General features: G+C 52.6%; 1 protein-coding gene across 1 annotated transcript; it reads right to left on the bottom strand.

Annotated features, from left to right (window-relative positions):
• Positions 1-236: 236 nt before the first annotated feature.
• Positions 237-10865, bottom strand: LOC131489641 (myosin IC heavy chain-like). The gene is made up of 3 exons (XM_058691629.1): positions 10755-10865; positions 7438-7798; positions 237-2904 (listed from the first exon to the last, which is right to left on the bottom strand). The coding sequence occupies exons 1-3, from the start codon at positions 10863-10865 to the stop codon at positions 2873-2875; spliced, it is 504 nt and encodes a 167-aa protein (XP_058547612.1). The 3' UTR covers positions 237-2872.
• Between the last annotated feature and the right edge of the window lie 11400 nt (positions 10866-22265).

The following is a 22265-nucleotide window of genomic DNA, read 5'->3' as shown; positions in this document are numbered from 1 at the left end:
GGGCGCCTGGGTGGCTCAGTCGGTTAAGCGTTCGACTTTGGCTCAGGTCATGATCTCAGTTTGTGGGTTCAAGCCCCGCGTGAGGCTCTGTGCTGACAGCTCAGAGCCTGAGCCTGCTTCAGATTCTGTGTCTCCCTCTCTCTCTCTACCCCTCCCCTGCTGGCACTGTCTCACCTCAAAAATAAATAAAAACATTAAAAAAATTTAGAAATTACACTGATCTATAAAATACCAAAGACTAAGGTGTGACAACAAGGCCATCTGGTGCCGTCTCCCATCCACCTCCCTTGCCCCTCCCTAGAGCGCTGTGTTGAGCGGGATTCTGAGCCCCTGTCTGATCTCACAGGAGTGTGTAGTGATCGATTAGTGATGTCTGCTAGTGATCAATTAGTGATGTCTGCATGCCTGCAGCAAGCCTCCCACCATGCACCTGCCTTCTCTAATGAGCATTATTATCAGCAAATATGCATTTATGGATCCGGTCTTGAGATCCAGGTGCTTCCACGGCCACAGAGCACCCAGCAGGCAGGAACCAGCCTACTCACAAACATGCCCTAAAGCAACAAAAGAGGAACTTTCCTTGGCTGTTTGCACCAGCAGAAAACAGCTTGGGGTAAGGACCTCAAAGATGACATTAAAGACAGAAGCAAGGGTGTCATCATAAGCTAGAGCCTGCTTCCCCACAGCAACCATGTGATGGTGAGTGGGCCTGACCAATGAGACGGTCCCACCCAAATCAAATATAACACCAGGCGGCACTACGCATACGATTATAAAATTCAAATAGCATCTAAGATCTTTTTTAATCTCTTTCCCCAACGTCTCCCCAAAGGACCGATGCCGGGGGACGGCACCGCCCTCTTCCCAGGAGCACGCGTGAGCTAGACAAGATCACAGGAACGATTTACATACAAGTGGAGGTACCCATGACTGAGAGGCAGGGAGGGAAGGAGGGCGGTTTGCTTTGAACAGTCTACCTTTTAGCTTTGCACCGTGTATAGGCAACGCCTATTCAAAGCTAATTTTCAAAAGCTTAAAACCATCACCACTTTCGCTCCATGAGGGAAAGGGTATTTGCTGATCACCAAAGGAAAACTAAAAAGGACACGGTCACAGAATAAAGGGCCATCTTTCCCCAGAGAAAAGAGGTGGCACTCTTCTCTGCGTACAGAAACAGAACACACAGCCACAGTTTTGGGTAAATGCAAAAAAACCCAAACTTTTCTTTTGCCATGTTACATCGCATGCAATTGTCTTCTTGATAAAAGGTTGTTATGGGGGGGGGGGCGCGGGGGAGGGGCTCTTAGGCGGTAATAGCTTGAAGCAAAACCTCCTCCAATTTATTCCAGCCGATTGCTTTCATCATATCACTGTCCGCAAAACCACCTTCGCCCGTGAACGTGGGGAACGCTGGTGCGAACACCTTCGCTGATCTTTCAGAAGTCTTGGCGATTCGGGGCAAGACCCAGATAATTCAAGACCCAAGGCTGTAGATCTCTGGCTATTTCTCCCGCCCTCCCGCTGGGGGGCCTGGCGACAGGTCTGAGGTCTAGCCAGCAGGTGTCTGGATGAATACTTATATCTTGAATGAATGTATTAGAAAACAAAACTGAACTAAGCTACTATCGGGCACTTCTAAGGGCCTATTAAAGTCTCAAAAACAGCCAAAAGCGGACACCCCATCACCCACTGCAGGGAGGAAACTGAAGCTCAGGGCAGTTAAGTGACTTACCGAGGAACACACAGCATGCGAGAAATAAAGACAAAACTCAGACCTGCCTGAGGCCGAGAGCCAGCCTCACTCACCCGGAAATGCGCTCACATACCGGCTGTTCGCTCAGGTGTTTGCTCCCTTCTCGAATTTTTATTCCCAAGGGGTCCTGAGAGGAGAAAGCCAACTGAGGGAAAGAGGAGGGAGCCAAGGGACACGGGCCTCAAGTGCTACTCGCATCTAGGTCTGGGAGTGGGGACAGGCACCGGCCCACCCTTGGACTTTACAGACCCCTTGTCAGGTGCCTGGTCCGTGTACAGGTGAAACCCACCCTACAGAAATGACTCGGGAGGCCGGGCGCCACGGGCCTGGTGAGCCGAAAGGGCCTTTTCCCGATACACGTACACATTCGAACTAGGCCAGGCCATCTAGCTCTCTGCCCACCCCGCCCTGAGCCTGGAAACCATCTCTTAAATATTAAATCGGGTGGCCTCTAAGCTGAGAGATTAAACAAGAGGCAGCCTGCTTATCTCAGGTAGGAGATTTGGAAGCCCTCCTGGTGAGGTCGGAACAAGATCCCTTCAGGAGGTAAACTAATCACCGTGAAAGCTTTTGAGGGTGGAGGGGAAGGAGCGACAGCCCCACCCAGCCCAGCCTAATTCCCCCACAGTGATCCAAATTCGGGAATAAACGTACCCGCTGGAACCTGCAGCTGCAAAGCCCCGAGAGGCAGACGAGAGAGGCAAGGGACGGTGGGCCCATTTCACAGATGGGGCTCCTCAAGTCTCAGAGGGGCACCACGGGACATAGCACTCCCCAAAGACCCGCTCGGGAAGCCGCCCAGGGTCCCCCTGCACGACTGGCCTGCCCTCCGCTCTGAAAGGGGATGTAGCAGTGTGCTAGGGGCTGAGAGTTAAAGAGGAGTTTTGCGAGTCGGTGGGCAAACCGCTGGCGGCTGGAAATCGGCCGCGAGGGGGGTGCGGGCATCACGGGACCCAACATAGACATCAAAGGCGCTTGTGTTCTCTTGTGTGTCTCTTTTGTGTTTTCCCGGGAACCGGTTTGTCCCAGCACGACGTCATGGGAGGTGATAAAAATGCTTCCAGAAAGGTTTCAGTTCACCTCCTGGCTTTTCCACAATGAGCCTGGGGCCTTGGCGAGTTATCTATCCCTCTGGGCCTCAGTTTCCTCATCTGTAAGACAGAGTTGAAGCTGGTAACTATGTCATAGGGTATGTGAGGATTAAATTGGGGGGGGAGGTGGGATGGGTGGCTTAACACAGGCCTAGCTGGTGCTTAATCAATGCTAGCTTTCCTAGCAATGAAAGTAATAATACGGGGTGGGGGGCGGGAAGGCGCCTGGCTGGCTCAGTGGGCAGAGCAAGCAACTCTTAATCTCAGGGTCTTGAGTTCAAGCCCCACACTGGGCGTGGAGCCTACTTTAAAAAAAAAATAATAATAATACGTTCATTGGTTTCCTTCCCCCGGCAATTTCTTTTTCCTGCCCAGATTAGGGCCATCCTCTCCCTCTGGAGCCCCACATGCGGGGATACCATGGGATGAAGGCAGCGTGAGGTAACCAGAAGAATTTAAACTTCAGAACCCCAAGTTCTGAGCCACTTACTAGCTGGACCACTTACCAGCCGCAGGAGCTCGGGCAAGTCACGTGACTTCTGACTCCCTCCTGAGTACAGGCGGGAGGACGCCACCTATCGCGAGTCGGCCCGGTTATATGAGCCAAATGGAAAGCACAGAGCAGGGGCGCACCATCTGGCATGATACAGGGTGCTGTCGACCTCGGGATCACTGTCACGCCTGTCTCCCCCAGCCGATGTGCGCTTGCAAGGGCGACGGCTGTGCCCGGCACACAGTAGGTGCTCGGGGACTTCCAATGGAAGGAAATCAATCGCCTGGGTCAACAGCTCTCCCAGGAGGCCAGCAGCGGGACCGATGTGCCCTCGAGAGGAGCCAGCAGGATCCGTGCTCGCCTGGGCCGTGTTCCTCACCAGCCTGGGTGGCATCCCAGGACCTGAGCTAAGTCACATCGCTAAGTCACAGGTAAGAGGTACACAGAGACCGGCTGGGCTGGTTTTATAGTTATAACCCCCACTCCCCTGGAGAAACACACTGTCGCATCTAGGCACGTGTGCCCAGGCCCTTCCTGCCCCCACCCCCCTCCCCACCCCCAGGAGAACGGGGTGGCTTCCCAGCTCTGGGAGCCCTGCCCACCCTGCAAGGCTCAGCTCAGGTATCTCTTCCCTTAAAGAGGAAGGAACACCGCCTGGTTGGAGACACATGGACTGTTGACACATCTACATTCCCTGCCCTAGGCTAAGTAAGACACAGGCTTCAGACACACAGACCTAGTTCCAAATCCACTCTGGGTGACTTTAGGCAAATCATTGGACCATGCAGAGGCTTGATTTCTTGAAAAACTCCCCTGAGCTATTGCAGGCATTAAATAACCCCCCCAAAAAAGAGGGGGGTACTAACTAAGCCACAGTGCCTGGTACTTAGCCAGCCCTTGATAAATGATGGCTGTTATTTTTACTGAAGATAAGTCCCATTTTCTCCACCTACCTCCCAACACACACACACACACACACACACACACACACACACCTTAAACACAGGGCATATATTTGTTGGGGACTGGCTGGCAATACAAGGCAGTGAAAATTTTGCCTCTGGGACAAAGAACCGCACAGTGGGAACAAACGACGATGAAGGAATCAGCCGGAGCGTTCTGGAGGTGAGGGAGGCCAACTTGCCAGGGTAACGAGGATTCGTTGGCTCCAGACAAGACAGAGCTCTCAACCATCAGGCTTCTAAACTTCCCCGAGTCCCCGTTTCCTCGTCTGTAAAACACGTCACAGGTTGTAGGAGCAACGCTGACCCAAGCCTCATAAAGCACTGGGGCACAGGAGGGATGAAAAATGTCAACCTGGGGGCGCTCGAGTGGCTCAGCCGGTGAAGCGTCCGACTGTTGATTTCCGCTCAGATCTCAGGATCGTGAGATCGAGCCCTGCGTCGGGCTCTGCGCCGTGGATCCTGCTTGAGATTCTTTCCTCTCCCTCCCTCTGCTCCTCCCCCACCTCTAAAAAAATTTTTTTTTAAATGTTAGCCTTTGTCAGTACAAATGCTACAAGCGGTAATAAACCCCAGGGAGTGAAGGGCTAAGGAGAAAGAAAAGCTGAAATAAAACCGGGCCCCCCCCCCCAACCCCGGGCCTTCCTTCTGTCTTTGAACGGGAAAGGACCTGTGCAGGCAAGAGTTGTAGTGGTTAGAAATGTGCTCAGTTGCAAGTAATAAAGTATCTCTCCAGGCCGGCCTGAAACAATAGGGCTTGATCTCCCCCTCCAACTCCTCCACGGTAAGCTGCCCAGGGCTGTTTGCGAGCTCCCCGGATGCCAGGGGTCGAGACCCATGTTACTTGACCTCAGTTCGGGGACTCAGCTCCGCTGTGAGCCTCTCCTGCCAGCCTCCAAAAGCCACAGGGATTGCAGAGAGGGGACGTTTCCCAGAACGCCCCGCGGAGCTGCACTGGGTCCCACTGGCCAGTCCTGGGCCACATGGCTTCGCGTTCGCCAAGGAAGCCCCGGCAAAGAGACGGGGTTTACCAGGACTGTTTGGAGGCTCACGGTACGTCGGCCCTTGGGGCTGGGCCCACCTTCCCTGGAGAGTAGACCCTGCCACCTTGTTCTCCTTCAACAATGAGATTTTATGAGCAAGCACGAAGGGGAGGAGGGTGGGGGCACCCACTGTGATCTTCCCTGGGACGCGCGTGTGGAGAACGGGGAAGAGAAGCAGCAATGATCCCGTCCCCTATCCCCCCCCCCAGGAGGTGAAGATCAATCAAGGCCTCAGGGGGGACCTCCCTGATACCTGCTGTGTGATACCACGGGAGGGACAGGAGATTCGGACCCTGCCCCTCAAAGAACACTGCAGTCAAGTCCCCGTCACAAGACACACATACATGGTGGTCTAAAGGATGGACCGCCCTCCCCCCCACCCAATCGCTCCTGGCTGGACCCATTTACTGGATCTCAACGTCCTGGGCCTGAAGAGTGGGCAGGGTGGCCGGGGGGGTGGGGGGGGAGGCGGAGGTGGAACAGGTGGGAGCGCTCCTGGCAAAGCGCTCAGCCTGAGCAAAGACAGAGAGGAGTTGTGGTTCTAGAAAATAGCCTCTTTGCCACACTGAAAACGCTTTTATTCAATGTCAGGGTCTGCACTGAAGGCCAGGTACACAGAGGCGTCCCAGTCCCAGTCCTCGGTGAGCTAACGGTCCTTCAGGGACCTCATTCCCTGCTAACCCCCTAGTACAAAACCACCCGACCAGCAACACAGAGATACCAGCCGCCGTAAGCCAAACTCGGCACCAAGCACTCCACAGCCACAGTTTCATTTGATTGGTGCAAGCCAACTGGTAGGCACCATGAAGACACGCATTGTGCAAATGAGGAAACCGAGGCTCAAGCACCTTAAAGCGGTAGGATGTGAGGGGCACGTCGGTGGAGTGCAAGGATACTCAGCCGCAAGCATTCTATGAGACCCCGAGCAAGTCCTGTCCCCTCTCTGGGGCCTCAGCCTTCCCATCTGGAAAAGGGACGCGGAGAGCTCCAGGAGCTGCAAGCTTCTACGATGGTTCTCAAACCCTGCTGCGTGTTAGAAACACCTGGGGACCTTCTAAAACTCCGGATGCCCAGGCCGGGTCGCAGGCCGATTAAATTAGAATGGGGGGCGCGGTGGGGGGCTGGGGGAAAGCCAGGCGTTGGGGTATTTTTGTTTTGTTAAAGCGTCCAGGTGATTCCAACATGCGGCCACATTTGGGAACCCCTGATCCAAAGATTCCAATTTCCTGGCCTCCTGGGCTGTTCCTGACATGGCCTGGTATAGAATGAAGGTATTGAGCCAAAAATAAAATTAAATTAAATATCCAGAACAGGCAAATCCACAGAGACTGAAAGCAGATTAGTGGTTGCCAGGGGCTGGGAGGGGGGAGAGTTGGAAATTACTGCTTAATGGGTCTGAGTTTCCTTTTGGGGTGATGAAAATGTTCCGGAACTAGAGAGAGGTGTTCGTGGCACAACAACGTGAATGTATTAATGCCATCGAACTGCACACTTCAAAGTGGTTACCATGGCAAATTCTATGTTGCGTCTGTTTTGCCACCATACCCAAAAAACAAAGAGGACGGAAATAAACGTAAAAATAATGACGTAATTCAGTTAAAAATAGGGTGTCTCTGGGAAGGTCAGGACTTAGCGGTCAAGGGCAGAGCTCGGCCCCCCCCGGAGGCAGACTCGGGTCCAAAGCCCCACTCCTGCAACTCCCTCCCGGGGTGCTGTGTGACCCCACCCCGAGCGCGTGACCTCGCCTCTCGGATCCTCTCGCGCGGATCCGGAAGAGGGAGGCGCGAATAGAAAGTGCTCGCAGGGCGCGCTCCAGGCGAGGCGCCCACTCGGAGCCACAGGAGCGCATCGCGGGGGTTTCGGGAGACGGGGGACGCGGGCGCCCAGAGAGGGAAGGGGACCGGCGCACAGTCACCCAGCGGGGCAGAGGGCGAGCAGCCGCGCATCCGGGTTCCGGGCCGCACCCCCTCCCTCCTCCCCTGCCCCCCTCCCACCCTGCCCCCCCCCCCGTTCCTTCCCCCCCCCCCCCCTCCGCGCGGCCCCGGCTCCCGACGCACTTGGTCCCCGGGCGCGGGGCGGGGCTCCCGACCCTCACCTGGCGCTGCCGGGGCCCGCACCCGCCTCCCGCCTTTCATCTCCCCTCCCCGCGGCTCCGGGCGCCGCTTTCCCGACGGGCCGGGTGACGCCAGGGCCTGAGCTCCCGGCTTCCGCGGGGTGCGGGGCGGGCGGGAGCGGCCGCCGCCAGGTGGGGCCGCCGCCAGGTGAGGCCCGCCCGCCGCGCCGCCGCGCCGCCTCCCGGTCTGTGGCGACACCTGGCGGCCGGCCGCGGAGGGGCACAGCCGCCGTGCCGGGGCTTCCGTCCCCGGGATCAATTCTCTCGAGCACCTACTATGTGCCCGGGGACGGCTCCAGGTGTCCGCGATTCGCACCGTCCCTGCGCCCCTGGACTTTGCGGACTTGCCCGAAACGAGATGTAAACAAGGAAACCGGTACAGGTTGTATCATTCCTTTGCCCAGATACACGGTAACAAGCGGGGGCGGGACGGCGGGAGGCTGTCCCCGCCTGGTCGGTCTAAGCAGACCGCAGACTCACAAGAAGCTGAGGATCTGTCCCTGGAAGGAGGGTGAAAGTAAACCAAGCATTGGAAGCGACACATGCAAAGGCCCTGAGGTAGGAAGGCACCCGACTGTTCAAAGCGAAGTGCAAAGGTTAGGAGCTGGAATATAGTGGGTGTGGTATGAGGTAGGCAGAGACCAGATGAGACCCTCGACCTGCTTTCCCAGTTCCTTCCTGGGGGAAGGACCTGCCAAGTGTTACAGAGCCGAGTGTAGTGTGGACTCCCAGTCCGGGGCTCTCTCCACCACTCCAGGCCAGCCATTTTTGCTATTGGTGTCCAAGGATCCATTCATTCGTTCAACAGTCATTTCTTGAGCGGCTGTTCTGTGCCAAAGACTGTGCTGAGCCTTAAGCCCAGGATGGTAAAGGCGTATTCCTCGAGATGCCCCTCCTCTAGCAAGAGCATCGAACCAGACTGGGAAGATTAGAGAAGGCTCCCCCTCCTCCACAAGAGACAGACCCAAAAGAATGAATTTCTAATGGTGGAAATCTGGGACAAGCAGCAGCCCGTAGACAGGATATATGGGCACTCTTCAAAGTCTACCTCGCAGGAACACAAATTATTTTAATCGATTCCCACCACCACTTTTTTTTTGTAGATGTGAAAAATTGGGCCACGGAGAGATTTTGTTGGGATGCTGAGCTGGACCCTCCACCGAGATGCCGGAACCTTAGCGGCAGCCTAAGCCTAGAGGATGTGTCTGAGTTATGATCGTTCACCCCGGCTCTGAGACCGAAGAATGGAGACTATGCTGTCTGCAGGGAGGGTCCTCAGGGCGCAAGGCCCAGGGCAGGCGCTAATATGCCAGAGCTAATATGACCTCCTACCGTCGCATCACTGGGATCGCTCAGAATGGACTCTTAACCAGCTCCCAAGTCCTCGATTTAGAAACCGAAGAAGGCTCATTAAGGTTGCCGTTCAGATGAATCGCTTCAACCTGGTGTGATAAAGGTCTGCACTGGAGGTGATTTCCGTTTGCGGGCCAGCAGGCAAGGCCGTGGGATTCATCCTGCCTGGAGAGGTCTTGATGGCCAAGTAATGGAACTATTCCTCTGAATCTCTGGGCTACTGGTTCCCACACCGTGGCCCTGAAGGGGCAGCTTTTTTTTTTTTTTTTTTTTTAAATCACCTGGGGACTCGGTTAAAATGCAGATTCGGAATCTGCAACTCTGGGGTGGGCCCTGCAGGGGTGTTTGGCCTCCCTCCAGGTGATTATGATGCTTTCTGGAGATTAGGAGCCTCTGGCGGGCAGGCCTGGGGGAGCCTGTAAATCTGTGTTTTTGAGGAGCGCCTGAGTGATGGTCCGTGATCCGAGTGTCTGGAAAGAGCATTTGGGTTGAAATCATTGCTTTTGCTTTTCTCCCAACTTCTCCTTTCTCTTTCTCTTCTCTGGCCTCAGGATCATTCCTGTTTGTTCTCACGGGCAGTTGGGGGGACGCCAAAAAGCAACAAGGACAAGTGTGGTCACTAGGGAGATAGCAAGCATCCGTCCCTGTGCCTGGGATCTCCTAGCTTTAGCGCTGGAAGTCCCATGTCCCGGAAGACCTTTAAGTCTTGGGCGAATGGGCCCTAACAACGTGAAATGCTGAGCATTTCGAATCGTGGCTTCTACAGCCTTTCTTTGCCAGTCCTAATCCCAACCCACGTTTTGTAACCTTCCTCGTGGTCACCTTTATGACTTAGTATTTCTGATCCGCTTTAATTAAGAAAGCTCATCGTAAGCGCGATGGTACACATTTTATGTTTATGGCCCCTGGGCTGCGGAATATCATTAAAACGTGACTGTATAGGGGCGCCTGGGTGGCTCAGGTCGGTTGAGCGTCCGACTTCGGCTCAGGTCACGATCTCACGCTCCGTGAGTTCGAGCCCCGCGTCGGGCTCTGCGCTGACAGCTCAGAGCCTGGTGCCTGTTTCAGATTCTGTGTCTCCCTCTTTCTCTGACCCTCCCCTGTTCATGCTCTCTCTCTGTCTCAAAAATAAATAAACGTTAAAAAAATTTAAAAAAAAATGTGACTATATAAAGTCAAAAATGAACATTCTCCGATTCAGCAATTCCCCTCCTAGGAGAAGCTACCAGAGAAGTGCGAAGAAAGTTCATGGCTACATTGGTTGTAATACTATGGAAATTAAATGATCCGTAGGACCACGGGTAACTCTATGGTGGTGTTTTCAAATAACGGGCCACTGTGTGTACTGAGAAATGAATGAACCAGAGCAGCGTGTATCAGCAGGGTTATCCGAGAAACGCAGTGTTGTGAGAAAAACATCTGGTAAGACCGTTCATAAAGAATGCAAACGCCTCTGCGTCAATGTTTATGGATCCATTATAAGTTATGAAATTAGTTAAAATAGGCGTGAGAACTGATACATGGGATGATGGTTGTCTCCAGAGGCAGAGGGGAGAGGACAGAGGGTCCCTGGAAGAAGGTTTTCGCTGTATTTTTTAACAGCGTGTGTTTTCTCTCTTCAGCCGAGGCACGTAAAGAATCCTTACGTTATTCTCCATACTCCTCGGCACGTCTGAAATCGTTCGTAAGCGCTTTTGCGATGCTTCGTGGTTTGTGCAGGGCTCCGTGTTCTTTGTTACACAGAAAGTCTCTGTGGCTAGATAAGCTGTGACCGCGTCTAGGCGGATTAAGCCCAGCAGGAGTTTCATGTGCTGGATTGGGGTGGTAGGTTTCCTTACCTTTCTTGCTCATCCCTGAATTCCCCACACCTAGCAAAGGGGCTCGACACCTTGGAGGTCCTCCGTGAATGTTTGCAAATGAGTAAAATGTTGACCAGAGCCCTGCACCTTATAGATGAAGACACAGGCGGGGGAGACCAGCCACTGACGTAGGAAGGGAGGCACGGAGTCTCTCGAATTCTCCAGGGCAGCGTGCGGTCCAACGCATCCGCGGTTCATGCCGCCTACTGCCAAAACCACAGACGCAGTGCTCGGTGGGCCCTTTTGGATTCTGGAGGCAACATGTAATACGTCTGACTGAGCTGCTTGGACCCATCTACAGAATCGGATGCCCATTGCAGTGGGGACCAGGACGAGAGAGGCTCTGCAGGAGGGTCAGGCTGCAGCCGTCTGCCCACAGCAGAGGGCTGTGACCCGGTGCATACGATACTACGGTGGTTCCAGTGAGGTGGAACCTCTGTCGTCCCACAGACGACACCACCACCTGGATATTTGGGACTCCTTGCCCCCCTGGGCCAGAAGGAAAAAACGAAAGACGAATTTACTGGCTGGAGTGATCGATCCCTACTACCCAGTGGAATGTGGGTACAGACGCAGGGACGTGATGACTTTGTGTAGTTTCTATTTGCTTGTTCCGCGACCCTGTATGGAACAAATGTTCACATGCTACTTCTTACCTCGGAATAAATAAATATTTCTATGTTTGCTTTTGCCTGACTTTGTAGGCTAACCGTCGTCCTCTTCTGCCTTCCATTTTTATTTTATAGACAAGTTGGTAGAAGTCGACATTACAGTTTCGCCTTTAGGGAACAGAACGTGCAGCGGGGCTGCGACTGGGTCCCAGGAGTGATTTATACCCCCCAGTTATAGCTGCGGTGACCCTGGGGAGCGCGCATCCCCCCTCGTTTTGCAGAAAAGGGTGAGAATTTATTTGTAAGAAGCATGGCTGTGCCTTGTAAGATAAGAATATAATGTTGTTGGGTCGTGATACATAAAATAAAAATGTGTGCAGCGGGGTACATCTGGACGCTGAGTCGTCAAAGAGGAGGTGACGCCGTCACGGGAGGAGGCGATTTATTGCCTCTAGCTCCAAATTAACCTTTTTGCCTGCTCTGGGAAGAGGAATCTGGGCCTGTTCAAACATTTTTCCTTTGCCAGATGGCATGATGTTAAGCTTTTCCGGTAGAAAGCGCTGGAGAGGCGTCGCAAGAGGAAAGAAAGGGATCTTTCTTGCGGCAGATGGGGTGCTCCCCAGGCTCCCGCAGTGCGTGGCGATTAGCTCTCCCCCCAGGACGACCTGCTTCTCCAGGTGGTTTTGTAACCGAATGCCTCCCGGGGGAGCTTTGCCCCTGGGCGGGAGGGGAGGGGCTCAGCTTTCCAGCAAGTTCTGCCAGCATGGCACCACGGAGCTCCTCTGCCATCTGGTGAACCATGGCCATGCCCTCTCAACAAGGGGTGGGTCTCAGCCTCTTCTTGGGGGCCGGACCTCAGCCCTGGGGCGGTAACTGCTGTTTACAGCTGCTCGTCTTGTGTTTAGAACTCCCGGTGCTTCTCACTTAATTCTCACCAGCAACTTCAGGCAAATGCGAATTGGCCTTGGGGAGGAGGACCACCTAAAACCCATCTCAGACCTGCCCTCCGCTCCCCACCCCTCCCCATTTCCCCTCCTCTCCTCCTCCGGCCTCCTGCCAGCTCCCTCTCCAAAATGTGTTCCTTCAGTGAAGGTGAGTTGGAAAATCACAGAAGAGTCTAAAAAAAAAAACCGAGACCCACAGACAAACCGCAAGGCGGGGGGGGGGGGGCCGCGGAGGGGGAGCTGAAAACTTCATTTCGTTCATCGCCTGCGCCCCCACGGAAGGGAGGAGATCTGCTCCGTGTGGGGCAGAGGGGGTGGGGGGGGGGGGGATGGTCAGTGCGCCCCCTACTGGTCAGTTGCATAGTCCAGAAATACAGCTGTGTTACGTGCATGTTATGTATAAATGTGTTATATGATATATGCCATGCGTTATTAGGTGGCTTTTGATAACACGTGATGTGACATGCCTGTGCCTGTCCATCACTGGACAGAATGGATTACAGTGGACCCAGACGTTGGAACGCAAGGGAACCACTTAAAGAACAGGGTAGATCTCTGTATTAGCACCGAAACGTGTCCAGGATGCAGTCACAAGGAAACAAAAGCAGTTAGTAAATGTGTATATGAACGTGGGCATTTTTGTTACACCTGGAAGGGTTAAGCATCAAACTTCTCAAAAATCATAATCTCAAGGGGGAAAGAGTGGAGGAACGGGTCGCTTTCAAGTTCAAAGACTTCAGTAATATTTGACTATTTTAGAATCCGTGTATGATCCTTTGGGGAGAAAACGGAGATATTTCTGATTTGAAAAAGTTATGTATGAAATGCACAACGGACTTATGCTGGTCAAGTCTCTTCTCCGGGCCACAGTTTTCCCGTCTGTAAAATGGGGGTGGTGACCTTTCTTTTCCTTACACCGTTTTACTATCTAACAAAGATTTATATAAATTCTTCCCCTATGCTAGGTACCTTGCTGAGCCCTTTATAAATATTAATTCAATCAATCTTTAAGCAAGTCTTCGAGGGAGAGACTTTTATGAGCCCCGTTTTATAGACGAGGTAACTGAGGCACAGAGAGGTTGAGCAACTTGCCTCAGCTCACCCAGCCACTAAGTGGCAGGGCCTGGGTTCAAACGCGAGCAGTCGGGCTCCATAGTCTGACTTCTTAGCTACCACACAGTGTCGGAAAGGGTGAGAATGCACACGGAATGGTTCCCGTATAACAGGTGTCAATAGGAAAAGCGTGTGGAGTTAGAGTTAATGCCACAAACCCACAAACCCCTAGGATGGCCTCTGGTCCATAAAGGCACTTGGGACCCAACTGCCGAATTCACGAATGAATGTGTGAATGAATGAATGCACAGATCTTTCGGATTACCACCTCGTGCTTGTGAGCTTGTTTGCACAGCCAGCCTCTAGCCCAGGAGGGAGCACGTGGTAAGGCCAAGGGGTAGAGGGACGGAAAGAGGGAGCGAGAGAAAGACGAATAGCATTTGGCACCAGTAGGCCCCCCAGGAAATGCCTGATCAATTATAGCAGGATGGTTTTTCTTCCGTTTCCTGCAACCCCGTCCTGACTCTTCCAATAGGAAGCTCCAAGGGGACGCCCAGCCCAGGGCCTGGCATACAGCAGGCGCTCAGTGAAGAACACGGGGCTAGGCAGAGTGGGCCTGAAAGAACAGAAGGGACCGGGGCCGGGCAAGTCTCAGTCCGAAGAGCTCAGGCAGGATGACCCCATAGGACACAGCGCTCTCGCCTCTCTGGACAGCTCAGGATGGCACTTGGGCATGCCCTGGGTAGGAGACAGCAGGGTCTGCCTCCGGGAAGGAAAGAAATTCGAGAGGAAAGCGACTGAGGGCAATGGACAGAGCCTAAGGCCAGGCGGGGCCAGGGAGGAGGCCTGGTGGCTGTCAGCTGCGGGTCTGTGGCTAAAAGAAACCCCTCTCCCCATGTCTTTTGGGGGAACCCCTACCTGTTCAACCCAGGAAAAAGCATCCTGCCCCCAAGGAAAAGGCTCCTGAAGGAAAATACGTGCGACTTCCCCCCAACCTTTCCCCCACCCCTCGAGAAAGCTCCAGGGTCCGCCCTACAAATAATCATATCCCCAGAGGAGTCCCTCTCTCCCCACCTGAGTGACACCACCAGAGGCAGGATTCAAAACCAGGCCCGTCCACCCTCCTGAAACCTGGTCTGTTTTCATCTGCCCTCACCACCCCCTCTCCTGGAGAATGGACTCCCATCATTAATTGTGCTAAATGTCCATCTGCTTCAAAAGAACGTGTGGTCTCTAATTGTGGGGTTCTATGCGTGTCCATTAGATCCGGGTTGTTAATTGTGCTGTTCCCATCTCCCATGTTCTTACTTCGGGTAGAGCTCTCAATTACTGAGGGAGACATGTTAAAATCTTCCACGGTAATTGTGGATTTGGGATACGTTAAGTGCATACAAGTTTAAAATTAGGAGAGCTTCCTGGGAATTAAGTCTTTTAACATTGTACTGTAAGCGTCTTTCTTTTTTTTAATTTTTTTTTTTTAACGTTTATTCATTTTTGAGAGACAGAGAGAGACAGAGCACAAGCAGGGGAGGAGCAGAGAGAGAGGGAGACACAGAATCTGAAGCAGGCTCCGGGTTCTGAGCTGTCAGGACTGAGCCCAACGCGGGGCTCGAACTCGCAAACCAGGAGATCATGACCTGAGCCAAAGTCGGATGCTTAACCGACTGAGCCACCCAGGCACCCCAAAGCCTCTTTATTTCCGTCAGTGTTCTTTGCCATAAGGTCTTTTTGGTCAGATATTAACAGAGCCATACAAGCTTGGTCTTCGTATTCATCTGTCTTAAGTTTTTGTGTGCTTACTTCTCATCTCTGCACACTTACGGCTTTAGCTGTGTCTTTTATAAACAGTACGTAGCTGTTTGTTGTTTTACATTATTGTTCTTATTCCAAAAAGACAACGCTTCTTATTGGTATTACCGATCTACTTAGATTTGTTGTGACTGCTGATATAGTTGGATCTATAGCTAACATCCTGTTTTGCACTATTTATCACGCTTTTTTATGCATTTTTTGTCCCCCCCCTTTTTTTTTTCTTTCTACTGGAATGACCTAGTTTTATGTATTTTCTCCTTTTACTTTTTCATGGGTTGGGATTCTATTTTAGTGTCTACACTTACATTTTTAATTTGTCCCGTTGGCTAAGAGCTAATTGTAGATAATTGAGTTAATCAATATCTATCCCTTCCTCTCCAGGAATACAAAGACTTAGCATATTTTTTAAGTTTATTTATTTATTGAGAGAGAGAGAATGAGAGAGTGAGTGGGGGAGGGTCAGAGAGAGAGAGAGAGAGAGGGAGGGAGGGAAATAATCCCAAGCAGGCTCCATGATCAGCACAAAGCCTGATGCAGGGCTTGAACGCATGAACCATGAGATCATGACCTGAGCCAAAATCAAGAGTTGGATGCTTAACCAACTGAGCCACCCAGGCACCCCTAGCATATTTTTATTCAAATTATACTGTGACGGTATTTATTTCCACACAGTTTTGTGTCTTCAAAAACCACTCGTTGTTTTATACAATTAGTGCATTTCGATTTACTCACATATTTATCAATTTCTTATCACCACCTCTTCCCATATTCTATGCTTCGTCCTCCTCCTGCACTTGGTTTTCTTCCTAAAGTATAGACATTAGTAGTTATTTCGGCATGTCAGTTGACGATAAAAAGCTTTTCTTTTGTTTCTCTGAAAATGTCGATTTCAGCCCTCATTCTTGATGGATAGTTTCCCTGGGTATAGAATTCCTGGTTGTCAGATACTGTGTTCTCAGCACTTCGAAGATGGTTCTCAGCACTTTTATCTTCTGTTGTTGCTCTTGAGAAGGGTGATGTCAGACCTTTGTTGGCATTTTCTTCTTTTCAATCAATGACAAGATTTTCTTCAGCTCTCAGTTTGGCAGTTGTCTTACGATACAGGTTTATTTTTGTTTATCCTACTTGGGGATAGTTGTCCACCTTGAATCTGAGGGTTCATATCATTCATCAGTTATAAAAAACATATTGTTTTTAAAAAACTTTTCTTAAAAAAATTTTTCTTAATGCTTATTTTTGAGAGAGAAGAGAGACAGAGTGCATGTGGGGGAGGGGCAGAAGACACAGAAACCGAAGCAGGCTCCAGGCTCTGAGCTGTCAGCACAGAGCCCAACGCGGGGCTTGAACCCACAAACCGTGAGATCGTGACCTGAGCCAAAGTCAGACACTTAACCGACTGAGCCGCCCAGGCGCCCCATCTTCTGTATTTTGTTGAAAGCATTCAAGACATCACTCTGAGAAGGGAACCCTAGGCTTCTGTGAAATGCCCAAAGGTCACGGCACAAGGAAAGCTGAGACTTTGATCAGAAAGCGGTGTTTTTATTTATGATCCAAGAGTTTGAGGTATTTTGTGAGCACAGGGTCTTTGGCTTGGTAGTTCATAGTATTGCCAGAAGGAAAAAAAAAAGGCAAAGTTACTCTTGAACCCTTGAAGATGCCCTGGTGTCTCCTCAGCTCTGCCTGGCTCTCAGCCCACAAAAAGTCTGGCAGGAAGGGGAACAGAGTTGGGAAAGCCCCAGGCCTTAGCTGCCAAATGAGTCTGGTCTCAGCCCCCACGTTGCGCAGGACATCAGGCTGGAGGGGATTGGCACGCACGACGAAGGTAACGTGATGGGCACTCAAAGATGTTTCCGTCGGAGGGGAATTTTCTGTGACTGAGAGCCACGGAAGCAGGGGCAAGGATGTACTCCTGTACGGGCCAGGGGCTGGGCCGGGTGCTGAGAGAACAAGGCCGTACAAGGGGTGGAGCTCACCTCTGGGGACCTCACAGTCCAACGAGGGACAGACCCACTTTCATTTCATGGGGAAACTGAGGCTCTCAAGTGCTGCCCAATTGTTAGCGAAGGTAACGCACACCCACGTGGTCGGTGCAAGGTGCCGAGGCTGCGAGAGTGGCCCTCGTCCTCACGGGGGTCTGTGGGTCCCCCTTTTCCCGATGGGGAAGCCAAGGCTCTGAGGGCAAATCATGTGACTTTTCTGTGCCCCGACGTCTTCATGTGGCCAATGGGGACAATAATGGCGCCTACCACCCGCGGCTGGTGGGAGAATGAACTGAGCTGAAACACCCAAAGTGCTTACAATGGTGAAGTAGGTGAGAGAGACAGCAGGTGTAACACCAGGTAGTGATTCTGCTAAACCCACGTCACATCAGATCCCACCCCCCACCCCCACCTCACATCAGATCCCACCCCCACCCCCACCCCACTCCCTCCACCACCGGGCCCCGTTTTGCTTTCCTCGTAACACTTCTCCCCGTCTGACATCACATATTCATTTATCCACGTGCTTGTTTGTTACGTGTCCCCATAGATCGCGCGGGCAGGGGCCTCGTCTCTCGGATTCCCTGGGGGCCCTGGACATGGTGGCGCCTGACAGGTATTTCTTGGGTCTGCGAGCGACCAAGAGACCGACAGAGACTTGATTTCAAGGAATCCCCGATTAACTGCAAAGTATACAAAATAGCTTCAGGGATGCCTCTGACCTAGTCAGCCACAGCCGCCCTCGCGGTCAACGCCACCGCACCCGGCCCTGCCTCCTCCAGCAGTGTCCTCATCCTGCGCTGTGTTGATTCTGAGCTCCCAACACACTCTGCTTGGATCTCTGTTTCTAACACCTATTGGCAATTATGGATTTCCTGGACAGTCGGGAAGATTCTTGGAGACAGACGCTAATCAATCTCCAGCATTTGCCAGTCACCTGGAAAGTGTTCAAATGAATGAATGAATGAATGAATGAACGAACGATAGGCGACACCAGGATGGGGTTACCAGCTGTGTTCAATTTGAATTTCATTAAATAATGAATACTTTTTCGGGATAAGCATGTCCCAAGTATGGCATGGGATATACTTATGCTGAAAATCAGTTGTTGATTATATGGAATTCAAATTTAACTGGACATCCTGTGTTTTTTACTTGCTAAGTCTGGTGACCTGAGAGCAGAGGCCTTTGCAGCAAGGGACAGGTAGAAGTGACAGAGGTCAGACTTAAATGTGGGCCTGGGCTTGCTGGGGAGGTGGGCCCAGCAGGCAAAGCACTGGCAAGAATAGTGGAGTCTAAAGCGTGGGCTTGACCCAGAGAAGGTGGCAAGGGCCTGGGGTCACCCCCTCTGCCTCTGACCTTATGAAGGGACATCAAGGCATACTTAAGGAGGACGACTGTAGGAGGGGAGGGGAAATGTCAGGAGATCACTCTGGATAAGGGGAAACGCTCTCATTTCATAACCTGGCACTCTCAGCAGCTAGCATATAACGGGTCCTCCAGAAGGTTGTGTGCAGCTAAAACACACACACACACACACACACACACACCCTGAAGCCAGTTCCAATCGCTCTTCCCCAGCATAAGCATGAACTTGAGAGACGAGCAGGGACAGGAGCTATTTTCTTACAATCAGGAAACACCACTCTTCCAAAATAAAAAAAAATTAAAAAGAAAAGAAAAAAAAAACTGCCCCACATGTTTCTACAGGATTTTACAGATTAAAAAAAATTTTTTAAGTATATTTATTTATTTTAAGAGAGACAGAGAGAGCGAAAAGGGGAGGGACAGAGAGAGAGAGAGGGAGCGAGGGAATCCCAAGCAGGCTCCGCACTGTCATGACGGATCACGACGCAGGGCTCGAACCCACAAACCGTGAGGTCATGACCTGAGCCAAAATCAAGAGTCGGACGTTTAACCGACTGAGCCACCCAGGTGCCCAGATTTTGTTTTTTTGAAAGAGAGAGAGAAAAAAACGTGAGGTGGGGGAGGGGCAGAGAGCGAGGGAGAGAGAGAATCTTAAGCAGGCTCTACACTCAGCATGGAGCCCACGCGGGGCTTGATCTCCTCCCCCTGAGATCATGACCTGAGCCCAACTCGAGATTCGGGTCCTTAACGGACTGAGCCGCCCGGGTGCCCCAATTTTACGGATTTTCACATTTAACTCCTTATGATGGAAATGTCCAGACGCCCACAAAAGTAGAGGAGGAGAAGGCAACAAACCCCGTGTGCATTTGGCAAAATTATCAACACTTTGCCAACCCTGTGAGATCTATGCCCTCCCTCCTCCCCCACCCCCCGCCCTGAGCTGATTTTCCCTGTGAGTATTTTTAAGGGGAATCTCAGACATCAGATCATTTTATGCAACTTTCCAACTTTTAAGAGGTTTCACGTCCATTGAGTTCTCTCTGGAAGAACTGTAATCCCATTTTATGCATCTGGAAACTGAGGCCCAGAGAGGTGAAGTTCTTGCCCAAAGGGACAGAAATGCACAGCGCCCCCCCCCCCCCCCCCCACACACACACACATCAAGCTGCCGGGACCCCAGGCCCTAAGAGTCCATGAGGCTCCGGGCCAAGCCCACAAGGGCACAAAGCTGAGCACCCCCACCCCTGGCCGCCTCCCCACCCTAGCCCGCCCTCCTCCTCCTCTTCTTCCCCAGGGCAAGGCTCCAGAAGGCCGGACTTTGATCTCTGCCAGGGCCGAATTCCAGATGGAGGCCTCGCCAGCCGCTAGGGCAAGGCGATTGATGGGGTGTTAATGATGTCAGGGTTTACAGACAAACTCAGGCCTGGGTGGGGTGCGGAGGGCCGATTGTCAGCCGTGATGGGAACCAGACACCCCGGCACCGTTAGCCAGGAGACGCAGGGCAAGGGGAAGGGCTTGGTGGCTTCTCACCCCGGAGCAGACAGTAGGATCCCGATTACCCGTCAGGGGAGGGCAGGTGGCCCTCGAGGTGTCAGGGGGGTACTGAAACCCCTCCACGTGGGATCTCACGCGCAGGGCTCCAGACTGGGAGGCCGGAGTCCGCTTCTGAGAATGAGCTCACTCCCTCTTTCCCTCTCCAGGCAGGCCTCAGCTTGCTCCTCCTAACGAAAGGAGGTGGGGCCGGGTCAGAGGGCAGCAACATTTTTGCAAAGGGCCCCCCCGTGGGTGAAAGCTTCGGCTCTGTGAGACACACGTGCTCTCTTGCAACTTCCAGAATCCGCTACCGCGGCCTGAGAGCCGCCATAGACAAGATCTAATCAAGCGGCGTGGCCGTGTGCCAATAAAACTTTATTTACAAAAACAGGCGGTGGGTCGGATTTGACCTTCAGGCTGTGGCTTGCTGATACCCTTGGACGAGACAGTCATGAAAGGCTCTTTGAACTCAGCAGAATGTGTGAGTCAGAGCCTGGGGTCCACAAACACGTACAACTGTGGGGCCGGGCAGGTAACGCGAAGGAACGCGGGAAAAGCCAGCGTGACGCAGGGTGAGGGACCCCGCTGGAGGCTCGTGCCCTGCCTGGAAGGGTGGGCTGCTTTCTGCTCGGCTCTACACCACCACGGCCAGGTGGAAACCAACTTGCTCCCCGGTACGAATGATTGTTCAAGAGAATGTCAATTACCTACGTTTGAAACGTTAGGAATGAACCCAAACTTTTTTTTTTTTTTAATGTTTATTGATTTTGGGGAGAGACAGGGCATGAGCAGGGGAGGGGCAGAGAGAGAGGGAGACCCAGAATCGGAGGCCGGCTCCAGGCTCTGAGCTGTCGGCACAGAGCCCGAGGCGGGGCTCGAACTCACGGACGACGGTGAGATCATGACCTGAGCCTAAATCAAGAGTCGGACACTTAACCGACCGAGCCACGCAGGTGCCCCTCAAACTCTTATTTATTTGTTTATTTTGAGAGAGAAATAGCGGGAGAGAGGCAAAAAGAGAGAGACAGAGAATCCCAAGCCGGCTCCATGCTGTCAGCACAGAGCCCGATGTGGGGCTTGAACCCATGAACCGTGAGATCGTGCCCTGAGCCGAAATCAAGAGCTAGCCGCTTAACCGACGGAGCCACCCAGGCTCCCCGTGAACTCAAACTTTGTAACAAACATTGTGTGGCTCCAAATCCCAGCCCATGTGGCCGCGGGCCAAATTCAGCTCAGGGGCCACCCGTTTGCAAACGCTACCCTTCATTCTGAGCCCCCACCCCCACCCCGCTCCAGAAACCCTGTTAGTAATTTGCAGAAGCACAGAGACCATTTGGGGGCCCGTCCTCAGTGGACTGTTTCTTTTCCTTCCACCCTCAGAAGTCTGATGAGGAGGTCAAGAACACGGATAAGGGAGGATCCTGGCCTTAGCTCCTAAGCCTTCCTCCCTTTGGAGGCCTGGAATGAAGAATCCTCCTGGAGGGGCTGCTTTGCTGCAGGCCTAGAACAGGGGACCGGCCCTGTCAGACTTGCCTGGGGCTGAGAGAGGAAGAAAGCAAGAATGTTCCTCCAGCCATCTGACCTGCATCCGCAGAGGGCCAGCCAGTGCAGGCCCCTGGAGGCCTCCCCCTCTGAAGCCGGCCCCTCAGGAAGGCCCATAGCGCTCTAGAAATCACCGTCTTCCTGGCTGGGGAAGAAGGGGCTGGGTGGCCAGCCTGTTAGGTTTCACTGACAACTGTCTCTGAGTCAACATCCAACCAAGACGTGCGATTCCAGAAAGGGCTACAAGAGACAGGAGGCGGAGTGAACAGATGTATGGGGCTGGCCCGGGAGAGGGATGTTTATTTTTATTTGGTTGGGGTGGGGGGGTTGCCTAAAGGCCTGGGAGCCATTAAAAAATGCCTATTAATCTTCCTGTTGGTTGCAGAGGGTAAAATTCGAGCCAGAAATGAGTCTGGAGCTCAAAGGACACGGGAAGGATACGTCAAAGCTCTGCCCGTGTGAACTGGTGAGGAAGAAAAGATGGCTTCCTCCACCACCCGACACGAGTTATCAACTATGGCCCGGGTTTTAATCTTCTTTTTAAAATCAGGTTTATTGGGGGCGCCTGGGTGGCTCAGGTTAAGCGTCCGACTCTTGATTTCGGCTCAAGTCATGATCTCACGGTTCATGAGTTCGAGCCCCGCCTCAGGCTCTGTGCTGACAGTGTGGAGCCTGCTTGGGATTCTCTCTCTCCCTCTCCCTCCGCCCCTCCCTTCCCCACCCCAAAATAAATAAATAAACTTGAAATTTAAAAAA

Source organism: Neofelis nebulosa, chromosome 11 (genome assembly GCF_028018385.1).
Source record: "Neofelis nebulosa isolate mNeoNeb1 chromosome 11, mNeoNeb1.pri, whole genome shotgun sequence".
NCBI classification, from domain to species: domain Eukaryota; kingdom Metazoa; phylum Chordata; class Mammalia; order Carnivora; family Felidae; genus Neofelis; species Neofelis nebulosa.
The sequence above is the reverse complement of the archived record's forward strand: the minus strand, read 5'-3'. Positions and strand labels throughout refer to the sequence as shown.